This window comes from Chiloscyllium plagiosum, unplaced genomic scaffold (assembly GCF_037043375.1).
Source record: "Chiloscyllium plagiosum isolate Xiang-an unplaced genomic scaffold, Cpla_swu_hap1 HiC_scaffold_26, whole genome shotgun sequence".
Classification (NCBI taxonomy): Eukaryota; Metazoa; Chordata; class Chondrichthyes; order Orectolobiformes; family Hemiscylliidae; genus Chiloscyllium; species Chiloscyllium plagiosum.
The window spans coordinates 21,866,129-21,887,328 of record NW_028270164.1 but is presented as its reverse complement, the minus strand read 5'-3'; the positions used below and the strand labels follow the sequence as shown (position 1 = coordinate 21,887,328).

At 41.5% G+C, this 21,200-nt stretch overlaps 1 protein-coding gene across 5 annotated transcripts in view; it reads right to left on the bottom strand.

Moving 5' to 3' along the window:
* Nucleotides 1–21,200, bottom strand: part of LOC122563169 (membrane cofactor protein-like) — a 59,051-nt gene that overhangs the window by 19,890 nt on the left and 17,961 nt on the right. For 2 of the 5 annotated variants that reach the window (XM_043716659.2, XM_043716661.2), the window contains exons 5-8: nt 19,787–19,969; nt 18,226–18,411; nt 15,437–15,472; nt 8,802–8,822 (exon numbers count right to left, since the gene is read on the bottom strand). In XM_043716659.2, the coding sequence (XP_043572594.1) occupies nt 8,802–8,822; nt 15,437–15,472; nt 18,226–18,411; nt 19,787–19,969 (426 nt within the window). The remainder of the gene's footprint in view (nt 1–8,801; nt 8,823–15,436; nt 15,473–18,225; nt 18,412–19,786; nt 19,970–21,200) is intronic. The other 3 variants (XM_043716660.2, XM_087973563.1, XM_043716662.2) reach the window with 3 other exon arrangements.

Sequence of the window (21,200 nt, the reverse complement as noted above, 5' to 3'; positions counted from 1 at the left end):
CACTTTAAAACAGACTGGCCAGAAGAATACAGTTAATGTTTGTTCTCTTTTCCTTCTTTCCCCATCTTTTCCTTTTTTAAAATTCCATTCTTTCTCCCTAATAATTTCTTTTTAAAGGGAAAAAAAGAAACTTGGAATAAGTTGGTTCCTTTTATAAAAGGACTGGATTTTCCGATGGGAAATTTTGTGGATGTTCTTTGTCATCTCCCCTTTTTGTTTGTTCTGTTTCTTTTTTAGTCACAAGTAGGGGTGACATGAAGGCAGGAATAGGTGGAATGCTCATCCTGACTGTCTTTTTTTCTGTTAAATTAAGGATCATCTCCCTGTTTTTTTTTCCCTGGCCTAAGGCTAGGGCACAGTCAGGTTTGAAGGAGCTGTGGAGGGGATGGGTAGGACTAGTGCCCCCTATGGGCAGGGGGAAAGAGTCTTCCATTCAAGGTGTTACAGTTGTTTTTTTGTTTTTTTTTTAGGAGTAATAGTTTATAGTTATGAGAAAGTAGTTCTTGTATATATAGTTCTTTGACTATGAGTATGTATTTACTTGTGCTTGACAAGTTGTAATCAGGGTTCTCCCTCCCAGGGATTCAAGGGTCTCTGAAAGTGTCTTATTAAATGGTGCACCTGGAACATTAAGCAAAGTCATTCGCTTGTTAAAAGGAAAAAAGTGCTTTCTAGCCTTAAGAGGGAAAGGGTTGATATCACTTTGTTGCAGGAAACCCATCTTGATGATGGGGAACACCTGAACTTACAACAAGGGGGTTACGACCGGGTATTCTTTTCATCCTTTACTACTAAAAGTAGGGGAGAGGCGGTACTTATCCAGGAAATTCTTCCATTCACATTATTAGAGCAGGTGAAAGATGAGCAGGGACAATTCGAGATACTTAAAGCCCTGATGCATGGGGAGAAATATGGCATTTTAAATGTCTACTGTCCTCCAGCGCAGCCCCCCCCCCCCCCTAAGTTTTTGATTAGTGCTTTCTCTAAGCTGAGTTCTTTTGGAACACAGCACATTATTATGGGGGGGGGGGGGGGGGGTGGGTAGATTTTAATTGTCTTTTGGATCCAACAGTGGACAGGATGCCTTGTGGGCCCCCAACTATTTCTTCATAGGCTAAGCAGTGGTTGACTGATGAGAGGAGTTGGGGCTGGTGGATATTTGGAGAGGTCTTCACCCTTTTTTTCAAACCAACATAAAATGTCACACAAGGATTGACATCTTTTTGGTTCTCTCGGCCCTTCTGAATTAGATTATGGGTTGTAAAATCGGGAATATAGCCATCTCTGATCACACGCCGGTATATTTGGAGGTTAAGGCCAAGGGTGAAGGGCTAGGTTTGCAGCACTGGTATTTGGACCTTTTCCTCCTTAAGGATTCCAAATTTGTGAAATATGTTTTGAAGGAGTTTCAGGAATTCTTGACTATCAACTCAGGTGCGGCTAGTAGTCAGTCTATGCTATGGAAGACTGACAAGGCCTTTGTTAGGGGATTAGCTATTTCCTATTCGTCTAGCCAGAAACGACAAAAGGATGAACAGCAACATCTACTTGAGATGCGGTTGAAAGCTGCCAAGGCGACAAATTTTGCATGGCCTTCAGTAACTAAGCTACAGCGGATCAGCCCTCCAGGCTGCCTTGAATTTAATACTGACAAAACACAAACTTGATTTTGCTAGACAAAGGCTGTTCGAATATGGGGATAGGACAGGGAAGAATTTGGCGTACCTGACTAGGAAAAAGCGTGCTCCCCAATCCATACTGCAATCAGAGACAGCGCCGGGGTTCTTACATATGATGCTAAAAAGATTGAGGCTTTTCAGAGCTTTTATTCTAAATTGTATCGTCTGAAGGTTGAGAGGACAAGGCGGCTAAAATGGAGGCTTTTTAAGAACCTGGACCTCCCAGGGGTAACCTTGGAACAGGCCTCTCTCCTTAATGCTCCCTTGACAGTTCAGGAAATACAGGAGGCAGCTCGGCAACTTAAGTGGGAAAGCACCTGGCCCAGATGGTCTCCCGGGTGAGTTTTAAGAGTTTATAGGGATTCTGTCAGGGCAGATGTATAATTACTCCTATATTCATGAATGTCTGTTCAGTAAGAACAGAGAAGATGGTAAAAGAGGGGGAGGTACGGCATTGTTGATCAGGGACAATATTACAGTTGTAGAAAGGATGTTTGGGGACTCGTTAACTGAGGTAGTATGGGCTGAGGTTAGAAACAGGAAAGGAGAAGTCACCATGCTGGGAGTTTTCTATAGGCCTCCGAATAGTCCCAGACATGTACAGGAAAGGATAGCAAAGATGGTTCTCGATAGGAGTGAGAGAGGCAGGATAGTTATCATGGGGGACTTCAACTATCCAAATATTGACTGGGATCACTACAGTACAAGTACTATAGATGGATCAGTTTTTGTCCAGTGTGCGCAGGAGGGCTTCCTGACACAGTATGTAGACAGACCGACAAGAGACAAAGCCTCTTTCAATTTGGTACTGGGTAACGAGCCGGCCAGGTGTTAGATTTGCAAGAGGGCGAGCACTTTGGAGACAGCGATCACAATTCTGTCAGGTTTACTTTAGTGATGGAAAGGGATAGGTGTACTCTAGCGAGCAAGAGTTACAGCTGGGTTGGGGGGGGGGGGGAAATTATGATGCAATTAGGAAAGATTTAGGAAGCGTAGAATGGGGAAGATAATTACAGGGGATGAGCACTTTAAAAATGTGGAGCTTATTCAACGAAAAGCTCCTGTGTGTCCTAGATATGTATGTACATGTCAGGCAGGGAGGAAGATATAGAACGCATGAGTCGTGGTTTACTAAGGAAGTGGAATCCCTGGTCAAGAAAAAGACTTATGTTAGGACAAAATGTTAGGGCGCTTGAGGGTTACAAGTAAGTCAGGAAAGACCTAAAAAGAGAGCTCAGAAGAGCCAGGAGGAGACACGAGAAGTTGTTGGCAGGTAGGATCAGGATTAACCCCAAGGCTTTCCATAGGTATGTTAGGAATAAAAGAATGATGAGAGTTAAATTAGGACTAATCAAGGATAGTGGGAAATTGTGTGTGGGGTCAGAGGAAATAGGGGAAGCACTAAATAGATATTTTTCAACAGTGTTCACTATAGAAAATGAAAATGCTGGCGAGGAAGATAGAGATACTTGCATCGAGACTAGAAGAGATTGAGGTTCGCAAGGAAGAGGTATAAGAAATACTGCAGAGTGTGAAAATAGACAAGTCCCCTGGGCCGGATGGGATCTATCCTAGGATCCTCTGGGAAGCAAGTGAAGAGATTGCCGAGCCTTCGGCATTGATCTTCAAATCATTGTCTACAGGAATAGTGCCTGAGGACTGGAGGATAGCAAATGTGGTTCCCTTGTTCAAAAAAAGGGTAGTAGATACAACCCTGGTAATTACAAACCAGTGAGTCTCACTTCAGTTGTTGGAAAAGGTTAAGAGATTGGATTATAACCATCTAGAAAAGAATAATCTGATCAGGGACAATCAGCATGGTTTTATGAAGGGTAGATCGTGCCTAACGAATCTTATTGACTTTTTTGACAAAGTGACCAAACAGGTGGATGAGAGTAAACCAGTTGATGTGGTGTATGTGGATTTCAGCAAGGCGTTCGATAAGGTTCCCCACAGTACGCTATTATACAAAATGCGGAGGAATGGGATTGTGGGAGACATAGCAGTTTGGATCAGTAATTGGCTTGCTGAAAAAGAAAAAAAAAAAAAAAAGAGGGTTGCAGTTGATGGAACAAGTTTATCTTGGTGTCCAGTTACCAGCGGCGTACTGCAAGGGTCAGTGTTGGGTCCACTGCTGTTCGTCATTTTTATAAATGATCTGGATGACGGCTTAGAAGGGTGGGTTAGTAAATTTGCAGATGACACTAAGGTCGTTGGAGTTGTGGATAGTGACGAAGGATGTAGTAGGTTGCAGAGACAGATAGGATGCAGAGCTGGCCTGAGGGGTGGCAAATGTAGTTTAATGTGGACAAGTGAGAGGTGATACACTTTGGATGGAGTAATCGGATGCAAAGCACTGGGCTAATGGTAAGATTCTTGGGAGTGCAGTGAGCAGAGAGATCTCGGTGTCCATGTACCCAGATTCCTGAAAGTTGCCACCCAGATAGACAGGGTTGTTAAGAAGACATACAGTGTTTTGGCCTTTATTAAAGGAGGGATTGAGTTCTGGAACCAGGAGGTTATGCTGCAGCTATACAAAGCTCTGGTACGGCCACACTTGGAGTATTGTGTACAGTTCTGGTCACCACATTATAAGGAGGATGTGGAAGCTTTGAAAAGGGTGCAGAGGAGATTTACTAGGATGTTGCCTGGTATGGAAGGAATGACTTACGAGGAAAGGCTGAGGGCTTTGAGGCTGTTCTCATTAGAAAGAAGGTTGAGAGGTGACTTAATAGAGACATACAAGATAATCAGAGGGTTAGATAGGGTGGACAGGGAGAGCTTTTTCCAAGTATGGGAACAGCAAACACGAGGGGACACAACTTTAAAGTGAGGGAGATAGGTATAAGACAGATGTCAGAGGTAGTTTCTTTACTCAGTAGTAAGGGTATGGAATGCTTTGCCTGCAACGGTAATAGATTTGCCAAGTTTAAGTGCATTTAAGTCATCACTGGACAGGCATTTGGATGTAGATGGAATAGCATAGGTGGGATGGGCTTCAGATTAGTTGACAGGGCAGCGCAACATCGAGGGCCAAAGGGCCTGTACTGTGCTGTAATGTTCTATATCTACCACCATCTTTGACAGAAGTTAGCATTTCCTTGATTCTTAAGGGGAGGGATCCTGAGGATTGTGCCCATCTCTCTATTAAATTCAGATTTCAAGATTCTGTCCAACATCCTAGCACCGAGATTGGAAAAGGTGTTGACCGATATTGTTTAAGAGGACCAGACAGGCTTTGTAAGGGGCCGGAGATCCTCTAATATTAGAAGGTTGCTGAATATGGTCCAAGTTTGTCAGCAACGATCAATTCAGGGGTTGTTGATTTCCTTAGATACAGAGAAAGCATTTGACTGGGTGGAATGGCCATATCTTTAGGTCTTAGAACAGTTCAGGTTGGGTGGTGTCTTTGCTAGGTGGGTGGAGGTTTTATATCGCCACCCTCTGGCAGCAATCACCAACGGGGTGAGCTCTGGGAATTTTAGGATTGGTAGGGGTAGTCGGCAAGGCTGCCCCCTCTCACCATTGTTGTTTACATTGATGATAGAGCCACTGGCAGAGGCCATTCGTCAGAACATTCACATAACTGCTCCAAAGGTGGGATAGAGGGTACCCAAGATTACACTGCATGCGGATGATGTCCTTCTGTTTTTAAAATCGAACCAGATGACCTCCGTACCCCATTTGATACAATGTATCAATTAATTTGGGGCTATTTCAGGATACAAGATTAATTTTGCAAAATTGGAGGCTATGCCTTTGGAGAACCTGAAGGATATGCCAGAAGTTGAAGGTGACCCCAAGTTCCTTTTTAAGCAGTCACGGGCAAAGTTCCCATACCTAGGCATTTTTATTACCCCCAAAATTTGATCTGTTATTTTGGACTAACTTTGCTCACTTGTTCGACAATATTAGGCGAGATCTCCAGAGATCTTGCAATTTCATGGCTGGGCCGAATCTCTCTCATTAAGATGAATGTTCTTCATTTGCTCCCTATAAATATTTCCCAGGTCAATGCTGCAGAAGCTTATGGGATGGTTTGGTTCCTTTGTCTGGCATTGTGGACAGCCCCTCATCAAACTTACTAAATTGCAGTTGTCTCAAGGAGGGGGAGGAATGGATTTCCCAGACATCAGGAGGTACCAATTGAGTTCCCTGCTGTTCTTTGTCTGCGATTGGGCAGGTAACGATCCAAACTTAATGTTAAGGCCTGCCAGGCAAACTACCCTCTTATTAGCCTGTTGTTCATGGATAAGAGGAGGACAGTCATGGACCACTGTCGGAACCCCATTGTCATTAGTACAGTCAAGGCATGGAGGGCAATGCAGAGTGAGGGTTGATTATCCAACACTTCGCCACTTACGCCAGGGTTCCAACCAGGGTTGATGAACCCAGGGTTCCAACTATGGGCAGCAAGAGAAGTTACTAGTTTGAGGGGGAGGTTGAGGTTATGATGTCTTTTGAGCAACTGAGCCGCAAATATGGGTTGCCCAGCAGAGATCTTTTCTGTTTTTTTCTGGTTAGGGATTTCATCCAGAAGACTACGCTTCTTGCTAAGCCCGGTAAGTCCGATACCGAGAGGTTGTTGCTATGTTCCACAAGCACCTCCATCGCCTGCTGGGTGGCAGGATATTAACAAGTTATGAGGGGTCCGGGAGCAAGAGCTAGGAGGGGAGAGCTCTTCTGAAACATGAAAGAATATATGGGAGAATGTTAGAAAGATCTCAATCTGTAACAGAACATGCGCTACGCAATTAAAAGTTCTGCACAGGGCACATCTGGCAACAGACCGTCTGGCGAAGTTTAAAAATGGGGGCATCTTCAGTGTGCCCCAAATGTAAAATAATTGTAGGTACTCTGACCCATTGCTTCTGGACATGCCACAGGTTCAGTGTTTATTAGAGCGCCGTGGCGGAAGAGATAGGGAGGGTATTGAGGACTGAAGTTAAAGTAAACCAGATATCTCTCCTCTTAGGCCTACCGAATTTACTATCTTTAGACGGGCATGGGAAGAAACTAATACTTTTGCATACTGTGCATGGAAGAATATTCTGATAAACTGGGTGTCTGGGAATCAGCCAGGCTTGCTGCGATGGCAGAAATTAATTATGGAGCACATTCCCTTGGACATTTTCACAAACATGGTGCACCACACAGACCATTTTTATAAGACATGGCAGCCCTACTCAAGTTATTTGGATATAGATTTGTCAGTTATCTTAACTAGGGCATTTGTTTAACCAGGATGGTTAAGTTTGTCAAGCCCTGGGCCCTGGAGGGGGGCTCCTGAGTCAGTACAGGTATATACACACACACACATACACACAATGCTCCTGTTCCTTTGTTTGAGAAGTTTGCACTGAGCATAGCTGTTCTGTATTTAGTGGGTTTTTTTGATCTATTCATTATTTATTGAGTGTTAGGGTTTGTTTTGTATTATAGGATAGGTTAGTTAGAGGACAGTAGTTGTAATTTGTTTTCTTATTATATTGATATTGGTTATTGATTGTATTTTTCAATAATTTTATGTTTGTAAAGTTAAAACTATTTGCTAATACATTCCTTTATTTGTAAATAAGTGTAAGAAACTGAACAGGATTATCCACTACTGTAGCTGCAAAAGTGAGTCAAAACTGCAAGTCCTACAGAGTCACTCACTTCCTTATTCACCAAAGCTTGTCCATCTACAAGCCAGGAGTTTGATTCTACTTAACTGAACAATATAGTTCTAAAAAGGAACTCTACACAATACAGGGTAAAGCAGCCTAATTGATCTGTCAACTTAGACATTCCGATTTCCACTGATGGACAACATGTACCACATACAATATGCAATTCACATGACATGCAACAGCACCTTACAAGCACGCACACAATCCCACCACGTAGTAGGACAAGGGAGCAGATGCAGGACAACATCACCACCTGCAGGTTACCTTCCAGAGCGCACCATCCTGACTATCTTGACAGTGAAGAAGCTGCAGATTAAACTGCAGCAGTTCAAGTAAGTCGCTCGCCATCACTGGCAGTTAACATTGACCAACAAATGCTCAGCTTGCCACTAAGGCTTGCATCACTCAAAAGAATGAATTAATTCAATGACCTCAAAGAAAAAAGCCCAAAGTAACGTATCCAACTGTGCAGGCATAATAAGTAGTTAGATAGAAATGTGGATTTTTGTGAAGGGACTGCAAAACAGTTATAAATCAGTAATGAGCAAGCTAGGCAGCAGGTGGAGTACATGGGGGTAAATGCGATGTTGATCACTTACAAATAAAAGCAAATTTACTTTTTAAGAGACATGAAACTTGTAACAGAGTACCCATGCCCTCTTCAAAACAAAGATTTAGAAGGAACACATTGTTATTAAGTATTTATAACAAGCTATTAGGAAGACAAATAGTATGTTGGCTGTTATTACAAAACAGATTTTAAATTGCGAGAACATCTTGCTAGAATTGTAGAGGGCTTGGGTGAGACCCCACCGGAAATTCAGATACCTACAGCAATCATATCTTTTAAACAAAGCATATATAGTCAAGGAGAACTGCTCAAAATGAGAACAATGTCACCCAGGCAAAGAAAGGTGCTAGTGATAGACATGGGTTAAAGCCGCTTTCCAAGGGAGTGGAGCAGACTGTTCTGGTAAGGATTGGAATGCAGAGAAGTTAGTTGCTCGTGGTGAAAACAGATGTTTAAGGCCAACTAATTGAAACTGTTAAAAGTGATGGAGGGCATGTAAACATGACAAAGGGAGAATCATAATAGGAAGAATTCAGACAGTGGGACAGTAACAACAGACTGAAATAAAAGCTGTCTTTCAGCAGTCTTATTCATAATTCCTAGAGAGGAGACAGAAGCTGGCTGGCTGTTTACTGTTGGAGCAAGAAGGACGGAGGCTGTGGAAACTTAGAATCAAACTCTTCATGGTTGGATGGTCTAAAATACAAGACAAGTCGAAATAATAGATTAGGAAGATGGCATAAAGCTACATGGGAACAGGGAAAGCATCCAGGACTAGGACAATTGCTCGTATGGAAAACAGAATTTAGTTTGGTTGGACTAAACTGCCGTATCTAAAGCAGGGTTGTAGGTGTCATCAAGTTAATACAATGCACTCACCAGCTGTTGCAGTAGCAGGTACTGTAGAGGGAATGAGAGGAGGAAAAAAAAAAGATGTCAGGTGGGCAATGTTGCCATAAAATAGCATTTAAATACACCGAATTCTGTTTAATACACTTACTGGAAGTAGAAGCTGCAGTTCCTACACAAATGGATTAAAAAAAAAATGAAGTACTACTGCCATAAAATTAAATGTGCATAAAGGATGCAGTGTGGATTATGCCACTCAGTTGATTAACTGAGTCCGTACTCAAGTTAGCACCTTATTTTAAAAGATATGTTCTTAGGTAACCTCCATTAATGGATTCACAGATTCCAGTATCCACATCTAATTTGATGGAAGAATAGGCCTTTTTTGATGGTAGGTCTGAAACAATTACTATTAAATCGGATGAAGCACTTTGTATACATAAACATGCTTGTATTTCCAGTTGATGACCTTTCAGAAATGGCAAAAAATTAGCAGTGTTTAATCAAGTGGATGAGGAATAAAAAAAAAACAGAAGGGTGCGCTTGGGTTGAAGATGGCAGATATTAGCAGTACAGCTGAAGGAGGCTGCATTGGGATGAGTAGAAAAACAAATGTCACAAGCAGCAAATGGTAAAATGATGAACAGCTGCCAGCTGCAAGCAAACAACATTGGAAAAGCTAATCTGAAACCAAATCTTGCAGAGCAGAGGAGATTGCAGGCTGAAGTCAGTGAAATTACAAAAGCATTTTAATCAAAAGTGTACTTGGGAGCTTGCAAAGTACTTCACTCAACACTAGAGGAACATGAAGACAAGTCAGCATGAGAACAAGGTAGAAACTCAAATAGTCACCAGATTTGAAATGTTAACTCTTTCTCTCTACAGATGTGCCAAACCTGCTGAACTGCATCAGCTATTTCTGCTTTTGTTTCAGATTTCCAGCAGTTCTTTATTTTACCAGAAAAAATTAAGCAAGAGGCAGAGGATTGGGTTGTGCCTGTCAATTACATGAAGGTCCTCCACAAAGTGGTCCCTTTACCTGCTTTTGGTTCCCCACTACATAGCAAACACGATTCTGAGCTGTGAATGGCAAGATGTAAATCAGCTGCAGCTTGACCTGCAGTGTCTGAAGCCTTAAAATGGTAAGGAGAGACTAGGTACAAGACCACAAAAAGGTGAAAGATTCAAACAATGATTGAGGAGCAGACCAGTGTGCCAGAAAATTAAACCCATTTGGAATTCTCAAAGAGGAAGGCGATTGGGGAGCAATGCTTTTAATGGTGGCATTTTGTTGGTGGTTAGTACATGGCAGAGTGTAATCTGTTGAATATGGGGGCTACAAAAGGAGAGAGGACAGTGGAACAATTTGGGGAATCTCTGCCTGAGGCAAAAGGAATACAACAAAACATTAGTAAAAGATGGAGATAGAGAGACTTAACAGAAGACATTGCTCAGGGCAGGAAGTTGGAAACTGGAAGTGACAAAAGCATTTCAAAAGTCAAGGATGAAGTTTAGATACTGGGAATGATAATGGTGTTGCCATCAGACAACAGTTCACTGGGGCAGTTTCAGCTAAAGCCACATGTCAGCTGCAGCAGGGATGTCCACATTTCAAGTAGAAATCAAAACGTTCAAATGCTGATTCCATCTGATCCTGTGGTTGTGGGTATGCTTGCTGAGCAGGGAAGTTGATTTGTAGACATATTGTCCTTAATTCACATCTTCAGTGCTTTGCAGCTTCCTGTGAAGTGCTGCAGTACTCTATCTGCTAGAATTCGTTTGGTTCCACTCTTGCTGCTTCTGGTTGTTCGCTGTAGTGGCTGGTATATTGGGTCCAGGTCTGTTTGTTGATGAGAGTTTTGAAGAGTGCAATTTCTCTAGAAATTCTCTGGCTGTCCTGTGTTTAGCTTGTCCTCTGATTGTTGTGTTGTTCCAGATGAATTAGTGATCCTGGTCATTTGTGTATAGCTACTAGGGACAGCTGATCGTGGCGTTCTGTGGCTAGTTAGTGCATGTGGGTTGCTCTTTGTCAACTGTTTGATCTATATAGTGTTTCTTGCAGTCTTTGCATGGAATTTTGTAAATTATGTTTGTCTTGCAACAGGTGGGTATAGATTCTTTTGGTCTGGTGAGTTGTTGTCTGAGCGTGGCTGTAGGTTTATGGGATGTCAGGGATCAGAGTAGTCGGAGAAGTCTGGCTGTCAGTTCCAAGATTTTTTTTTAAAACAAGGTAGAGTGGTTAGTGTGTTGGGTCATGGCATGTCCTCATTGCGTTGTCTGTTAGACATCTGCAGATGAAGTTGTGGAGATATCCACTCTTGATGAAGACTCTGTACAGGTGTCATCCTCCTTTTTGCAGAACAGGAGTGCTGCAGTTGTGTTGTAGCCCTTTTGAAAAAAAAGGGGTCCTAATGCAGCATCTAAGAGGCATTGCACTCATCTGCAGACTCCACAATCACAGACATAGACCCAATATACCAGTCACTACAATCAGAAACAGAACCAAATACAGAGGAACCTCAATTATCCGAAAACCAGTTATCTGAAATTTGGATTATCCAAAGGAGATAGAGGTCCCGACAAACATTACACCAAAGATGTGTATCCAACACTGATCACGTATTTGGTTTATAATGATTAAAAGTGCTGCCTAGAAGAGTCCTGGACTGATGGGAGCGCAGGCACCGTCTCTAAATGACAGACCTCCCACCCTATGCCTCTTCCCACACTTTTCCTGGAGTTCTACAGATAACCTCTCCAACATTGTCCTGCACAAAGGCAAGGTGGAACCTGTCAAAAAGTAGTAAAATCTGGAGTGTCACCCCCAAAAGGAGGAAGCAGCAAAATTGTTGGTGTCCAGTCTGGGGTGGGAGGCAGTGTTTTGGGGGGTGGGGAAGAGAGGGGAGAGAAAGGTGGGGGTGTTGGATGGGGCTTGCGTATGCTGTGATGCTGCCTTATCTCCTGAACAGGAAGCAGATGTTTACAGAAAATTCGAGCCCCAGAGGAAAGGCATTTAATCAATTAACCGAATAACCAATTATCCAAACGAAAATGTGGGCCCATCTCATTCGGATAATAGAGGATCCTCTGTAAAATTCCAGAAGACAGTACTGCAACGCTTCACAGGAGGCTCTAAAGCAGTTAAAGTGTCACCTAGACAAGTGACAACATCTGCAAAATTAACTTCCCAGCTTGGCAAACATACCCACAACCAATACAACTGGCACCAGAGCTACAAATCTTTACACAAACCTTGTCCATCTGATCCTGTCTAGGACTGGGCTGGGGCTTGCTAGCCTTTTCATAAATTAACTATTTACTCAAAACAGATCAAGGATGTGAACAGTTGGTTATTTTTAAATCAGCTAAAATGATTAGGAAGAGTGGAAGAGGGACTCCACACAATTAAAATAAATGCTGATAGATTGCTCAGTAACTGGTGGTACTTGGGGAAGCAATTTGGTAACTCCATTCTGCTGGGCTATAGCAGCTCAGCACTGGAGCATGTCGACTCAGTGGAGTTGAAAGAAACCAGTCTGCTAGAAAGCAGATGGTTCAGCAAGGATAAGTCCATAAGTAGCAGTATCTCAAAAGATGAGCTAGCTATTTAGCAAAAAGCTGAAATTGCGTCATATTTTCAACGCTAACAGGCAGTCTTAAGAATCCTGTGGGTTCACTTGGAGGAAAGGATTAAACCACCAGGACATGAGTAGTCAGAGTCATAGAAACGTACAGCATGGAAGCAGACCCTTCGGTCCAACTCGTCCACGCTGATCAGATATTCCAACCCAATCTAGTCTCACCTGCCAGCACCTGGCCCATATCCCTCCAAACCCTTCCTATTCATATACCCATCCAAATGCCTTTTAAATGTTGCAATTGTACCAGCCTCCACCACTTCCTCTGGCAACTCATTCCATACACGCACCACCCTCTGCATGAAAAAGTTGCCCCTTAGGTCTCATATCTTTCCCCTCTCACCCTAAACCTCTGCCCTCTAGTTCTAGACTCCCCCACCCCAGAGAAAAGACTATTTATCCTATCCATACCCCTGAATTTTATAAACCCTCAGCCACCAACGCTCCAGGGAAAACAGCCCTAGTCTATTCAACCTCTCCCTATATCTAAAATCCTCCAACCCTAGCAATATCCTTGTAAATCTTTTATGAACCCTTTCAAGTTCCACAGCATCTTTCGAAGGAAGGAAAACCAGAACTGCATGCAATATTCCAACAGTGTCCTAACCCATTGAGGTAGAGTTGGAATGATTGAGGACGTTCAGAGGAGAGATTTTCAAAAATGGATATTTGAAGGTGGTAAAGTTTAAATGAGATTTGATCACCCACAGAATGAATGTATGGATGGGTCGTGAGAAATTCAGTTGATTTATAAAGTTGACGTAAAGTTGATTTTAGTTGTTAACATAGAACAGTACAGCACAGGCACAGGCCCTTTGATCCTCAAAGTTGTGCCAGCCTCTTATCCTATTCCAAGATCAAACTAATCCACATATCCTTCATTGTACTATCTTCCATGTGCTTATCCAAGTGTCGCTTAAATGTCCCCAATGTATCAGGCTCCACACAGTGGTGAGTGTGTGGAATGCACTGCCAGCAGTGATGGTAAAGAACCTACCTCTGACATCACCCCAAACCTTCCTCCAATTACCCCTAAAGTTATGCCCCCTCATGAGAAGGCATTTCTGCCTGGGAAAAGGTCTCTGACTATCTACTGCCTCTCAACATCTTGTACAGGAATTCCTGATGAAAAGCTTATGCCCAAAATAGCAAATTCTCCTGCTCCTCAGGTGCTGCCTGACCAACTGTGCTTTTCTAGCATCACATCCTTCAACTTGGATCTCCAGCATCTGCAGTCCTCACTTTCTCCCATCTTGTACACATCAAGTCACCTCTCATTGTTCTTTGCTCCAATGAGAAAAGCCCTAGCTCCCTCAACCTTTCATAAGAGATGCCCTCCAATCCAGGCAGCACCCTGGTAAATCTCCTCTGCACCTTCTCCAAAGCCGACACATCTTTCCTATAATGAGGCGACCAGAACTGAACACTATTCCAAGTATGATCTAACCAGGGCTCTACAGGGCTGCAGGATAACCTCACGGCTCTAACTCAACCTCGTTACTAACGAAAGCCAACACACCATATGCCTTCTTAACAAGGCTATCAACTTGAGTGGCAACTTTGAGGGATCTATGTATGTGGATTCCAAGATCCTGCTACTCCTCCACACTGCCAAGAACCCTGCCTCTAACCCTGCAGACTGCATTCAAACTGAACAATTTCACTTTTCCAGGTTGAACTCCACCTGCCACTTATCAACGCAGTTCTACATCCTGTTCATGTCCCACTCCAACCTATAATTGCCATCCACACTATCCACAACTCCACCAACCTTCGTGTGATTGACAGACTTACTAACCCACCCTTCAACTTCTTCATCCAAGTCATTTATGAAAATCACAGAGCAGAGGTCCCAGAACCAATCCTGGTCATCAAGTTCCAGGCTAAATAAATACTTTCCATCTACCACCACCTGTCTTTTATGGGCCAGCCAATTCTGTATCCAGACAGCCAGACTTCCCTGCATCACATGCCTTATTTTCTGAAGAAGCCCACCATGAGTAACCTTAAATCAAACACCTTGCTAAAATCCATGTACACCACATCCACTGCTCTACCTTCAAATGTGGTTTGACACATCCTCAAAGAATTCAATAAGGTTTGAGGCATGACCTGCCCCTCACAAAGTCATGTTAACACTGGTTCTCCCCAAGTAATCATAAATCCTGTCTCAGAATCCTCTCCAATACTTTGCCCACCACTGGCATAAGACTGACTAGTCTGTAATTCCCAGGATTATCCCCTATTTCCTTTCTTGAACAAGAACAACATGTACCACCCTGCAAACATCTGGCACTACTCCAGGTGAACAGTGAGGATGCAAAGATAGTCATCAAAGGCGCAATCTTTTCCCTTGGTTCCTGTAGTATCTAGGGTATATATCCCATTTGGCCCAGGAGATTTATCTATGTTTAGATTTTTCAAAATTTTCAGCACATCCTCCTGTTCTCCCATCAGTCTGTTTCATGCTGTCCTCAAAATGTCAAGATCCCTCTCAGTAATGAATACTGAAGCAAAATATTTATTTAAAAGAACCTGCCCTACTTCCTCCAACTCCAGGCACAAGTTCCCTTCACTATCCTTGAATGGCCCAATCCTCACTCTGGCCATCCTCTTGTTCCTCACTTAAAACAGTAGAATTTTGTGTCTTTATGCACTAAGTACCTGAGATTTTAAACTTTGCCTGCTTTAAAAAAAGTTATTGATCTCTAACCAGATTGCAACATATGGTGATTTTGTCCATGATCATAACAGATATTGGAGATTAAAACTTTAAGAGAAGCAAAGATAGAGCAGCAGGTATTTTTACTACAAAAAAAAGTAGTAAATCGATTGGGTATGCAGTGCACTCCTCAACAGACAACCTTTATTTCAGTTACAAAGAATTGGTTAGAAAAAGTTGGTTGTAGGCTAAATGGGAACATGGCAGTAGATACTATTGCTATGAACAATGAAAACCAGTTTGGTTCAAACAAACTGCCTGTTTCTGTATATTATGTAACTGTCACTATATTAAACATCACTCACCAATTGTTGTAGTGGGTGTAGGTGTAGATGTTGGTGCTGTATAGATAAAGAAAATTGAAAAGGAGTCACATGGACAGCATTACCATGACTGCTTCTAAAAAGGGCAAGTTTAAATAAATTGTTCATTTCACACAATAAACTTCAGTTGTAGTTGTTCCAGTTTCTATACATTGTCCAAACAAAATGACAACAAGTGTTACCATTTTAAAAAAAGCCATTCCCTCGAAAGATTGTTAAAAAAAAGGACACATTCTAGAATATTCCATGAAGCTTATGAGTATCTATTAAAGTAGATTTTTTTGCTGAGTAGTTCTGAGTATGATGCTGAACATAATAGAAATGCCACATAAATCACCAATTGTGGACAGACAGGTGCTAACTTCCCCATCTAATGCATGCACCAATTATGAGTAGTGACAAAAGGTCTGAAAATTAGTGTATGTGGAGCTCTGAAAATCTATGATAAGGCATCATATATTAAACCACTTGTGATCTATTTTAAACAATTTATTCTTGGCCCTTTCAGATAGTTGACATTTCTTTTACATTCTATTGCTATCAAAGCTGAACCAATACACTTGCAAACAAAAGAAATTACTAACGTAACCTAACCAGTTCAAAAAATCCAATTTAGTGCAGTTATTGCACGCAACATAGGATGAAGTTCATAAATCACAACAGAACGTGACCTGCCTGGATTGTATACAAGGAAAAAAAAGAAACTGCAAAAGATTAAGGCAATGCTTTGCAAGTTGTTTTTCACGGTGACCTCAATTTAACTCAAAAGTGGATATAAAGCGAAGGCTGGTCTTGCAAGTAGTAATAGCCAAATCCCAGAAATTAGTGCATTAAAGAATGAAAATTAACTTGCAGATGCCAAAAACAATGAAGCACCATAACTTGTAATTATTATAGCTCACAGTTAATTGTATGCTGCTCTGTAAAATAAGAGCGCAGGTATACTTTTCAAAGTAATTTGTAGATTGTTATTTTATGCACTCATGCAGGTTATTTTCAGCCAAACCCCCCATATTCTCCGGAGAAAGAACTGAAGCTCCACCAAGACACAGCCTTTTTCAGAAATAGTCTGTCCTACACATTCATTCCCTCCTTCTCCAACATCTTCTCCCTCATGCCCACTTCGTCCTTCCTCTCCGCCCACCTCACTGCACTTGCTGAGTCCAGGCTCACATCCTTTCATTCTCCAACCTCCAGCAAACCCAGGTCCTGGATTCATATATATCCCCACTCCCCTCCCGTGACCCTACTTGCAGTTGCTGCTAGTGGAATTATACACCTAGAAAAAAAAAAAGTCCCAAACTGTCACTCAAAGTACAGGCACCCTAATAGAAAATTTCTGGAGAATTAAAATGCAGATATTATTAGACGTGCAAATTTGACCATTTAAATAGCGACCTATAAATATATAACCATGAAGTCTTTTTAAACATTTCCACCAATACATTTTTAAACTTAGATTTCTCAATTATTCAACACTTGATGCTAAATGTAAGTAATTGTATCAGTGTTGGCATGACTGGAGTGAAGGCACGTTTGAGCACTACACTATGCATTTGTTACTCAGTGAAAGCAAACGGCTGGGACCAAACAACCTTTTGAGTGAGAGTGCCTATAATAGAGGGTAGAGGTTATTAGAAACTAGAACCAAAGTACTGATGCGCATCTGGATACATGAAAAATTAAACACTACAGTTAATAAAATCAATTATCTGTAAGTTGTTGAATTAACGAAGCTGGAGTTTTCCTCTATTAATATTTGAAAAAAAATCAAATGGAAAGAACAATGACTGAATGACTTTCCTCTGAACCCCACAAGGCACATGATAAACAAGATACCAGTCGCAGATCCCACTCCTCTTTTGCATCCCTCATCCACCCCAGGTCTTGCCTCATTGCTTCTTCTCATCCCTCTCCTCAATGGTTCAAAGTAGGGAAGCAGCTACATCCGAATCACTTATTTCAGTGATTAATTAAAAAAAACAACAATTGTTCTGTTATGCCTTAGGTCACCAAGTAGTAAACAACTTCACAGCTTTTTTTGTAACCAAAGTTCATGCTAATTGAACAAGATCCACATTAAAATATATTGAGCTGGATTTTCTGTTCAATGGTGAAATATCCTCCCTGCTGACGATAAAGAAAGCCTTGCGATAAGATAAAGATCTTCAGCAATAAAATTCACCTTGGTCAATGAGAGTACTGCAACAGATTGTAGTGTTCAATGTGGAGGTGGAGTAATGTCATTGACTACTTTAACAGCCTATAACATTAAAATGTATTTTCACAGATCCTCCCTTTTAATATACAGGGAGAATGTTAAGAAATGAAACACATGTATGGAACAAAGGTAAGTGAAAATCTTCTAAATAAACTGAACAAGACCACTGACAAGAATGTTTAAAAATCTAATCACCTTGGGAAAAAAAAATAAAAGGAGTCATCAACAAGACATTCAGGCATACCTGAATGAATGTTAGAGATTTCAAATAACCAACGTAGTGGAAGAAAAGTTGAAATTCCCACTCCTTTGTGATTGCTGGTTCTGGAGTCAGCACACACTACAGGCTGTGGCACAGCCCTGAACACAAGTCTGCAACTTTATGAATTTTCCACTGAGTGTGCCCAAAATCTCCACAGGGCACTGATTGCAACATTTTACTGGCCAACCACCTTCCATCCCCAAATATCTAACCCATGATTTCACAGTTCAATTCAGTTTTAATTCCGACAGTAACAAACTATTTCTAATTGAAGTGACGGTTACTCACGTAATCTACAAATAGGTGGCGATGGCTCAAAGATGCTATTCTCATTGCATTTAATGACACTCGCACCAATCATTTCAAAACCTTCATTGCAACGGAAGACCACCTCCTGCTGATACTTGTACTTGTGTCCAAATCCTCTTTCAACGTAGGCATGTGCAGGTGTGACAGGACGGGAACATTCAACAACTGGGAAAAGAACATTTAAAGCTTATATGTATTGCGTTGTCCAAATTTCAAGGTCAACAAAAATTTAAAACTGTGCTCATTCTAAAGGCTACAAGAACCTTCTTACAACTATGCAACATACCAGAAAAATTCTAATTCCAGTAAAATACAAACAGGTAGGGTTGAATCTTCTGTTTATTGGCTGAGCATGCATTGCCATGTTGAGGGATTCTTGCTGTGAGATTTCAACCCTTATCCCACCAAATGCACCTTAACCACCTACCCCACTCCTAGATATTCCTCATTTCCAATTCTAGCCCCATTATAAAATTGACTAAAATTAGGCCATTCTGCCCATCAAGTCTGTTCTGCCATTTGATCATAGCAGCTCCATTTCAACACCATTCACCTACTTTCTCTTCATAACCCTTGATCCAGTTACTAATCAAGAACCTACCCATACATCTTAAATCTTTCCTTGGGTGCCCAAAAACTGCTCATAGTATTCAAAATGTGGTCAGATTACACACCATTCCTGGAACAACTCTCCACTCACTGGATATCCACAAAGACCAGCATTCCTTCCCTTTGAAAAGCTGACGTGCAACCGGACAAGTGTTGGTATTCCCTGGTTGTCCCTCACCAGCAATGTAATGGCACATCAGCCACAAAGCAACACTGCTCATAGCACAGACAGTGGCAATTGACAGAAAATGTCTGACACTCCCTTGTACATATGACACTATTCAACCATAATGCCACAGTTTACCATCTGTAGCTACATCCAATCTAAATGGCACCAGCAATCTGCCTTCAATTCCCACTGCAGAACTGCATCTGGTCATTGTTCAGTAGAGGAACATTGGGGTAAGCAATTGGATAGTTATAAACCAGAGCATTAAATATTCCGTTTTTGCTGGCTAGAAGTAAAAAAAAGGTTGTACTCACCCCTACAACACAAACCAAATGCTGGCATCATGATCAATTTATGAGTCTACAGTCTACAATGATTAATGGACTCAGCTATCATCTACTGGAGACGGATTTCAAATAGGTCTTGCTTGGTTTGGAGAGACCAATTCATTTGAGTTCTGTGATGGTCAAGAAGAACCTCATCAGCCACAACATCTTCACCCTAGTGGGAAGTCTACTCTACTCAGTATTAACTTAATTCTCGATTCATTTCTGCCAATCCATCAAAGGCAAACAACAAATGCAGAGGAAATGTTTTAGTTTGTGCAAGTAGCCCCTCCCTCATTTCCTATCAGAAAACCATGCATAATGAAAATCAATACAGTTGACTGCAAATCATAAGTACCAAGATACGAAGAATCAACTTTCCGAATTCCAGCTATAACATTTAATTAAAGCTGATTCTGATCTTGTACTTGGGTACCTCTGCAGTCAGGTGGATCCTTGTCCCATGTGCCATCTGCTTGGCAGGTGAGGGCAGCTGTGCCAATCAATGAGTAGCCATCATTACATGAATATTCTGCGACCATCCCATATGTCCACGAGTCACCAGATGGTACCGGAGCTTTTCCATTTCCGATAGGTGCAAGATCACTACATGTGATGGCTAGAGAAAATGAAAATTATTAAATGCTCGGATGAGACTGTTCGATCACAACTTTTCTTTGATGAATTATAATCACGCTCATTAATAACACATCTGTGAACGAATACACTGCCAAACAATGTAGTACAGTCATTTTCTTCATGGTCTCTACTATACATTTCGTGATGGAATTCAGCAAGTCAGATCTACTGTGCGAATGTGAAGCCAGGTCCAGGGGCCCATTACTGTGTCTGGAAAAATAATGCCTTCCTCAATCTTGTATCTGAAAAACCACTCACCGCAAAATCCTAATTACATATCTAAGGAAAGCAATATACTGCAGGGGAGGTAGTGAGAAAAAAAATTATAACCCACATTTGTTTTCCCCCCCAGGGTGTGCACATCATGAGAAAGTTCACAGTTACAGTCAGAGGTGGTTATAGGTGAATATTCTTTTGAACTAGACAGGCCTTAGGTCAATATTAGTCCTCATTACCATTAGCAAACAAAATCTAGGATTTTCACCCAGTGATCTATATACAAGTCAATAAAGTACACAACTTTTTTGATGGATGATCATCCATCTGAAGTGTTAATATTTATTCCCACAGATGTGCTTTACTGCTGAGTACTACCAGTTTGATTTTCTTGTTGGGAGAAATTGCTACAGTAATTTTTTGACTGAGCCTCAGTGTTAAGAGTTAAAATGTTGGTAATAGAATCAGATTGCCAATGACTGGGAACTTTTCGTGGAGAAAGTGTGGATTGCAGATGCTGGAGATTGGAGTAGACATTGGTGCTGGAAGAGCACATCAGGTTCAGGCAGCATCTGAGGACCTGGAGAATAGATGTTTTGGGGATAAGCTTAACGTCAATTCCTGATAAAGGGTTCATGCCCGAAATGTCGATTTTCCTGCTCCTGGGATGGTGTCTGACCTGCTGCAGTTTTCCGACTATTTGTGGCACAATAACAATGTATCTGTTATTAATAGAAGATAAATGAAGAATAGCTAGATAGGTCCAGGCAATCAGATTTCATTGTAAAAGCATTTTATTGTATTCACTAACAAAACAACATTATCTGGAAGATATTTTAACATACAGCTTTTGCTACTATTGCCAATTCTGTATACCGCCAGTCATGGAATAGATAATAGTGAACCTCTGAGTGAGTAAATGGACATGTGAATGAGCACTTTGGTAATGATTAAATGATTTAAATCGATCAATGCTGTAAACCAGAATGTTGTAC